Raw genomic sequence first — 8,583 nt, 5'->3', positions numbered from 1 at the left:
TTAGTGAAGTAATCAATAGCGACAATAAAAAACTGGACACTGCCCTTACCTTTCTTGAACTGCCTTAGGATATCCATTGCCCACATCGCGAATGGGATCGGGCAGATTATGGAGCTAAGTTCTGTAACCAAGACATGTGATATTGGGGTGTGTACTTGACATTTAAAGCATCGTCGGATGAACTTTATTGCATCTTGCTGCATTTTTTGCCAGTAGAATCCTTGGCGCAACACCTTGTAGACCAATGCCCTTCCTCCCATGTGTCCTCACAAATTCCTTCATGGACCTCGCGGAGTGTCTCCTTGGCTTGGTTCGGTGGTAGGCACTTTAGCAAGGGCCAAGATATTGCCCTTTTGTACAGTACTCCATCTTGGAGGGTGTATTTGGCTGCTCTCCTTTTAACTGCTCTTGCTTCGGTCTGATCTTCTGGGAGATGTCCGTCTCCCAAATAGTCTGCAATGGGGTTCATCCAGCTCGGCTCAACTGACTGCATATTGGAGCACATCACTTCTTGCTCATAGGTAGGTTTGTCCAGTACTTCAAAGTATATCGAGCTTGCGCAGTCACTAAATTCTGTCGTGGCTAGTTTGGAGAGGGCATCTGCTACTGCATTTTCTTCCCGCGGGACTTGTACCATTGCAAATGTATTGAAGCTCAACCAAATGAGATGCCGAGGTGACAGCTCGGGCTGATGGAGGGCTGGGGTGGCAGCACGGCTAGATGAGATGCCAAGGTGACAGCTTGGGCTGATGAAGGGCTGGGGTAGCAATGCAACATTCATTAGTTCTCTCCTTGGCCGCGCCATGGTTAGGGAGAAATGCCCTCATCAATAAGTGAAGAAGAATATGAACATTGCCCCGTCACATAGATCTTTTGCCCAAACACAATGCCAAATTACTTTGTTAATACCATGAAATAAGAACACTTTGGTAAAAATATGGGTGACGGTTCTCTAACAGGAAACATGGCTCCTACTTCGGCACAGGGGCTAATCACGGCATGCTCGAGAGCATCAGAAGGGATGGAATTTTTGCATTCACAATGGGTGGGGTGGCCATTTTGCCTCCCATTGGCAAGTAATAGACTTTGGTAGAAATTTGTTGTATTTTTCTTTTGGGAAAAAGTTGGGTATGCCGCCGATATCAAGTATGCTAGCACCCATTGTGTCTATCTCTCTTTCCCCTTTTTCTGAAATGACCCTCATATCCTTCTTAAATGATACTCCATCATATGTTCCTATTGGTGCTATCCGCTAGCATACTTGATATCGGCGGCATACCTATACCTCTCCCTTTTCTTTTATAACGACAACAAAACCCAACTTTATCCCAACTAAATGGAGTTGGATACATAGATCTGAGGAAAGAAAAATATTAAAATAATAGTGAAGGAAAGAAGATTGCAAATAATGAAACCACCCTCAAAAAATCTTTCATGAGGAATAAAGTGATTGATTAAATAGACATGTATCCATTTTCTACATTATCCAATTTAAGAATAATTTGAAAATCTAATGCAAATAATGAAAACGCAGGTGAAACAAATCTATCACAAGTAACCACAGAGAAACTTGCAGAAGTATTGCAGAACAAGCGACAAAGAAGAAGAGTGGTATTGAAGTTACTCAAAGAGAGAGGAACAAACCTAGTGGTTTTCCCAGGTTCATAACTGACAACCCTTCACTACTTAATGAAGTTGAGATGCAAAGAACAATGACCTAATTAACCAAAGTACACAAATGAAAGCTCGATAGAATACCTTCTAAGAAAGTAGATACGCAAGATGAGAAACACCTAGTGATTCTCAACTTATGGGATTTGATAACCTCAAAGAAATATCTATCAGGGTGCCTCACTGCCATATACTGCTATACGAGCTGAATCTGGGTCCAACTTGTCTTATTCAGATCAGAATTGGCCAAAATTGGTCACAAAAACCCTAGAATCGGCCACTCTGGAATGCCCAGAATCAGGATTGATCACGGCTTATTCCAAACCAAATCAGCCGATTCAACCAATTCGATATCAATTTTTGAAACAGTGTATAGGAACATGGTGCAAAGGAGGATCCTAGCAGTGAGTACCACATAAAATAGGATGATGGAAAATGTACCAAGATCATCTACCCATTTTTACTAACAATTTCTGTCATCCACTTGCAGACAACCAGAAGCTTTCAATTAGCCATCCTAGTATACAACAACAACAACAACAACAATAACTCAGCCTTATCCCAACTAAACGGGTCGGCAAGTAGCTGTATATATAAATGGCAAAACACAAACCTAAAAACAAATAAACTAAAAAATATATGGGAAGAAATACAACCAACTCTACACCAAAAAAAAAAAATCTCAAACATATTCAAACTTCACAAGAAGCTTCACAGACTTGTACTTCTCACCCTTGCGGTTACATAGTGGGACTGCCCGGATGCCAGGCCTCAGCTCTGAAACTGGAAGACACATCTGCCCGCCAAAGTCATCATCGTGCATGTCATGCTCGTATACTTCAATTCGAAGCAAAGCCAGTTCCGGAACTGTCAGTGGGAAAGTAAATTCTTCTTCCCAAACAGGGTTCCACTCATCCTCTTTTGTCTTTGTTTCCTTCATCTTGGAATCTGCTGGCACTCCTGCTATCCCAACCTGCGAAACACATTGTTCGGTTGGTACGCATGATTCTCATTGAAACTGTATTAGAGCTCTACAAGGAAACTTGCTGGATATCAGCATAATGGTCAATGAAATCACCATAATATCATCATTTCATATTTCCACCAATTAGGCATTAAATAAACTCTTCCAATATTTGAAAGTGGTTTTTCATTATGATTCTGTGGGCCTACATCAGATGGAAGGCTGATTGTGGCCTATCTAGATTCTGGATCCTTGGCTGAATACTGTAGCCAAAAGCTTTGCCTCATTGAAATTATATAGGCCATCTCAATCTGATTCAATTTCCTACAGTTTTTCAAACATTGCCTCATCACTAATTTTCCAATGCTTCATCTAACCTTGTTAGCAAGTGCAATAAGCTCAGACTTTACATATGAATCAGAGAAGGTTAGGGCTATCAATGCACAAAGGTGCTTTGTAAATCATCAGGCAGATATAGATCAAACTGATCATTTAACCAACCCCTGAGAATGTTTTATCAATCAACAAAACTACTGGTGAACATAAGTCTAAAGTTCACCACACCCCCCTCCCCCCCCCCAAAAAAAAAAAAAAAAAAAAAATCAAAATCCTTAAGTTGAGCAAACATGACTTTTCAAGCAGACAGCCCAAAAAGTAGCCACATATCACAAGTTCAAAGAATATCAGAACTAATACAGTAATACTCAAACACCCAATCGTATCATCACGAGTCATACAGTGAGTCATAAAACTTCCACAATAATAATAAGTCACCAGGTTTGTCCAGATCAGCAAGGTCTGTAACCATACAGGATACAAGCATATCCATATACAACATGTCCATGTCCCAATTACATTCCTTCCCACTCCCTTTTTTCTTCTGATAGAAAACAAAAGCATTTCATTACAACATGATTATGTGAGGAACAAGATACAATTCATGATACAGAAACTCTAAGCCAAAACTACAAAGAACTAGTTAACAAGGTAAGGTCCCAAATAAAAAGAATTGGCCATTCACCCCCTTTCTAGCCAAATTGTCAGCCATAAATTGGCTGACCAGAGCCTCCTAGGAACCACTTAGGAGTTACACACCAGATATTTAGGAGCAGATAAATCATTCTACAACAATGCAAGGGCTCTTTCAACCTACCAGAGAATAACATTAAGTTTGTGCTGTCCATACCATATCAAATTAAACAAAATGCAGCAAGCTTGATGCTAATTAGAGAAATAATGTTTGACCTTAATAGCTCTTACCCTTGTATAGAAGTCTGGAGGGGAGTATGTATCGAAATGCGTTTGACTGAAATCCAAACGCCATCCATTCCCCATGTAGACTCTCACCTGTTCAGTGATATTAAAGCTCTGACCAAAGTTCATTCAACAGGAGAAATTAACAGTAACATAAAGCCCATAACGCACCTTCAAAGTTTTCTTAACTGGCAAATTTACGTTGGGATCGAAAACACCAGTATGAGGATCAACCCTCATCAGAAAATCAGGTTTTTTAACAAAACCACACCCTCCATTAGATCTGAACATACCATGCATCAACCAGAGTGATTTTCCATACCCCTGTGTCACAGGAAGTGTCATATGTTGGACTCAGCAAATATAAGTGTATCACTATAACTTAATTAAAGTAATAAAGTCCTTCCAGAAGCAAAATTTAACTGTGCAATTCAGAGGGAGAGAATACAGAATGGATCAAAAGATAGCATGTCATAATGTAGAGTGGAAGACACTGTAGGCAATCCACAACTAAATAGAACTGAACATAGGTGAAGGAATAAAATTTTGGCGTGTTCATCAATTGATCAAAGCATCAACAATGACCACTAATATTATCATGTACATGGGAGTGGAAATGATTGAGTTTTGGCTCTGAAAATTCACACGTAGCCAATCCAAAGAGAATCATATCTATCCAACAGTGAGAAATACCGAATCACCTTTCCACATAGGAAAACAGAAAACTGATTGAACCATACAAGGAGGCTTCACTGGGTAGGCCACCAAAAGACCTTTTGGCTTGTTATTATAATGGGATACTTACAACATGTTCGGTTCGGTTTAAGAGTAAAATATCAAATAAATTACCATGACCAGCCTTTGTTGCAGTTTCCAACAATGTCATAAAAAAAAAGGAACACAAATCCCTGCAGGATTTACCAGCTTACTCATCAATTATTTAGGCTTCATTTGTTTCTAGGCAGAAAAAAAAAAAAAAAGAAGAAAAAAAAAAGAGTCAAAAGAGGAAAAGTTTCAAGTAAAATATATTTTCCAGGTGAAAACCATGAAGGAAAAATTTCAGCTAAAACACTGTGTACCATTCAAAAAGAAGAGAGAGTAAGCTAATAACAAAAAATTATCATATTGGTCCCTAAATTGTTAAAATTTCCTAATATAAGTTCGGACTTCAAGAGGCCCCAGTTGACTTCTTGGTACATCATTCCATATAAACCTAAAATCTTAGACACCATGTCCACCAAGTTCCAATCTCTGCAAATCAGGACTTATAATAGATGTTCTTTCTTTAGGCATGTCTAAAGAGGGGATCCACCTTTTCTGTAAATTCTTTCTTCCTTTCTTCTATACAATACATATTATTATCCGAAAAAACTAGAAAGTATTACTGCAAATTGGACCACATGGAACAATCAATATCTATATAACATAACATTATGTACTTCTGAACTCTCTTTTCGATGACATGAAGTATAATGTATTCACATCTGGAAGTTAATGAATGAAGTACAGTTAGCATTGTTAAGTGTTACCACCACTCTATGGGTATCTTGGGTATTGTGTAATTAATTATAGGTAGTGTTGTAACTGTTTAGTCTAGTTTCTGTCCTTTATTGTAATTGCACTCTATAATTAATATATATAGTTGGTTGTGGGTCTTGGTTAGACATTCTAACTAAACATAACTTCTCTTCTTCATCTCTCTCAATTTCTCTCCTCTCTCCCTTCGGTTCTTCTTCTTTTGTTGTTGTGTGCTGGTTTCTTAGTTCTGATATTCTAACATCAAATTAAAACTAAAGGAAAAATGCCACCAAAATATGTGTGTCAATATGGATACAAGAAATTAGATACTAACCTGCATATTAAATGCAACCATTTGAGCTCCATGCATCCACCCTAACAGTGGCTTGTAATTTGAGGAGGTAACACGTGTACCCTTTGGATATACCCTCAGAATATTCTTCTGGGTGAACCTAGAAATATTAATGCCAAGCATTATAATCAATCAAGTTGGAGAAACATAAAATTGGACATAAGAACCAAAACCAATGGCAGGTAAGTTGACATAGAAGTGTAAGAAATACCTCACAACTTCAGTCCCACGAGATTCTGTAGCATTTTCAAGTGCTTGTTCACTCAAACTAAGACGTCTAACTTTATCGGGCTCCACTTTTAGTGCCATTTTCATACCCCCCTTAGGTTTCCCAGCAGGAATAGTAATTAGACACTTGTATTCAGGTGCTCCTACCGGGTGTGAATCACAATAACTCTCATCCATCTCTTCATCATCTTGAGGATCACAGTCACTCTGCCAGTCATTAAGTGTAAGATTTTAAGAACTAAGGACATAAGAGGTCTTTATCCAAAAATGAGAAAGCAATTATTGCATATAGAAAAATGTAAAGGGTAATGTGAATTAGATTTAATGTGGCTGCACACCTTATCATCAGTGGATTCAGATTCACCCGTTGGGTCTGAGACCTCCTTCCTCCCTAAATCTTCATCAGACAAATCCTTTATTTTTTGTGAGTTATTTCCTTTTTCTTGATATCTCTGAGATTTATTTCCTTTGTCCTGATATCTCTGAGATTTGTTTCCTTTGTGCTGATATCTCCGTGATTTATTTCCTTTGTCCTGATCTCTCTGAGATTCAAGGTATTCTTTTGGTGGCTTGGTTGAAAGAATAATCCGATGTTTCAATACTTCTGGGGAGGGGAATTCCACTAAAACGTTCGACTCAGGGTAGAACAGCATTTCTCCAAATGTTTGAGTGACCATCTAGAAAAAAACAAATTGTTTACAGTCAATGAGAAAGCCATTCAAACGAAGGAATTTAGATAAATTCCACAAAGAAAAAGGGACACTCACCTCAGCTACTTTAGCCCGAAGATCTGGAGTAAGGTGGTCTTCAAGTGTTATAATGACAGGGTATGGGGATGTTGAAAAGGCATATTCTTTAATGGACCTCAAGCATTGGATGAGTGACACGGGGGTAGTCAGGGTCCTACAGTTAAAGGAGAAACTCAGACTGTTCAACAAAACCAGGGAACAGACTTGAAGAAAAGAAAAAACAGAAATTTCAATATACTTTGCAATAAATATCAAACCATATGCTTCTTCTTGAATACGTCATATGCTAACCAAGTATGTTATTGGGTGTTCGTGCAATACCCAGTACCAAAGTGAATATTCACAGTAGTTTCTTGAGTAAAATTTCTTTTTTCGAAATGCACACATTGATCTCATACACTACGGGGATAGTGAGAAGAGATATATTCTACATCCCAGAGGGGCAAAAATTGGAGATTCCATTCTTTCTAGTACAGAAGTTTCTATAAAAATGGGAAATGCCCTACCTTTGGGTGCAGTTTGAACCATTGATTTACATAATCAAGAATAAAGACCAAAATATTGTTAGGCAAAAATTTATATGAATACAAAGTCCAAATGTCAACAGTATCCAATAATAAACTAGCCAAAACAAGCTGGTTAACCTTAAAAAACCTTAGAAGAACCTCAGATACTTAAAAAACCTTAGAAGAACCTCAGATAAAAAAAAAACCCTTAATTAACCAAAAAGCAATGTGTGAGCTGTTGAAATCATATTAGAGCCATAGAGGTGATGTTTAGTAGCTGTCTTGACATTTAACAACACTTAGTGATGTTGATAATTTATGGTCATGTTTAATTTGTTAAGAAGTACTACGTAGGGTTGTAATCCTAAGATTATAAAAAAACTGTCTTGTCTCTCGATTTGGAACTAATACAAATGGTAAGATAATTTTTCTTGTGTCACACTTCTCTTGTTTATATCTTTCTTCTCTTTTAATATGGGATTATAATTAAATCTTCCACCTAAGGGAGCACATGTTTAAGCCTGTAAGGTTAGCCCCACCAGCAAAGTTTGGGTTTGGCTGGCCGCCAGACCTCTTAGAAGAACATGTGCCTTGGGTCAGTCATGAAGTTTCTAATTACAAAAGTGATTAAGTACATATTAATCAATGCCTCTAAAGAGGCTCATGGTCTACAGAAGCAAAATTGGCTTAGCTTTCCTGTTTTTAGCACAGCAGCAAGGCTGTACCCTGATATTTTGGTTAGAATGTCGGAATATATTTTACTAAGACAAGAAAGATTATAACATATAAATTTTTTTTTAATCTGAACTCAACAACTATTACTTGATCCATGTTGAAAGCCTAATAAGAAGTCTTCTTTTTGTGTAAACTGTCTTATGTTTTAAGAATTCTATAGATCCACACTCTGCAACTTAAAATAGAGTCTTTTCTTTAACCAAACCAATCTTCCTGTTCAAAAATTATTTTTATACCCACTTACAAAGGTACAAACTAGCACATGAAGCATAAAGTTGCAAGGAAATACTTCCAGAACCACACAAAAAGGAAGAAATTCAGGAAAGACATTATTCATTTCCTACATGGATGTCTTTAAACACAAATTTTATACCTTCCATGAAGAACAAGCACATCATCTTTCTTAGAATTTGGCCATATATCCAACTCAATTCCTCTTACACCTCTCTTCAGTGCTTTAATTATTGGGACATCGCTGCAATCGCTACTAAGTTGGTTCCCAGTCAGATAAGAATTGTGGCCTGTATATATGAAATAATGGGATAATGGAGCAGTCATATCTTGATGAACCTGGAACGACAAATGATTGTCAAGCATAAAACAACA

General features: G+C 37.7%; 1 protein-coding gene across 1 annotated transcript; it reads right to left on the bottom strand.

Moving 5' to 3' along the window:
• Nucleotides 1-2,107: 2,107 nt before the first annotated feature.
• Nucleotides 2,108-8,576, bottom strand: LOC122057262 (phosphoinositide phospholipase C 6-like). Its single transcript, XM_042619311.1, has 8 exons — nucleotides 8,351-8,576; nucleotides 6,755-6,890; nucleotides 6,326-6,664; nucleotides 5,971-6,194; nucleotides 5,742-5,859; nucleotides 4,061-4,213; nucleotides 3,896-3,982; nucleotides 2,108-2,644 (listed from the first exon to the last, which is right to left on the bottom strand). The coding sequence occupies exons 1-8, from the start codon at nucleotides 8,572-8,574 to the stop codon at nucleotides 2,354-2,356; spliced, it is 1,572 nt and encodes a 523-aa protein (XP_042475245.1). The 5' UTR covers nucleotides 8,575-8,576; the 3' UTR covers nucleotides 2,108-2,353.
• Between the last annotated feature and the right edge of the window lie 7 nt (nucleotides 8,577-8,583).

This window comes from Macadamia integrifolia, chromosome 12 (genome assembly GCF_013358625.1).
Source record: "Macadamia integrifolia cultivar HAES 741 chromosome 12, SCU_Mint_v3, whole genome shotgun sequence".
NCBI lineage: Eukaryota > Viridiplantae > Streptophyta > Magnoliopsida > Proteales > Proteaceae > Macadamia > Macadamia integrifolia.
The sequence above is the reverse complement of the archived record's forward strand: the minus strand, read 5'-3'. Positions and strand labels throughout refer to the sequence as shown.

Excerpts from the sequence above, each read along its gene's own strand:
- LOC122057262 (XM_042619311.1), bottom strand. The coding sequence starts at position 8,574 with ATGCTTGACAATCATTTGTCGTTCCAGGTTCATCAAGATATGACTGCT. Across the intron at positions 6,891-8,350 it reads GTGCTTGTTCTTCATGGAAG|GACCCTGACTACCCCCGTGT; the intron begins GTATAAAATTTG and ends CTTTAACTGTAG. Across the intron at positions 4,214-5,741 it reads TGGTTGCATTTAATATGCAG|GGGTATGGAAAATCACTCTG; the intron begins GTTAGTATCTAA and ends CCTGTGACACAG.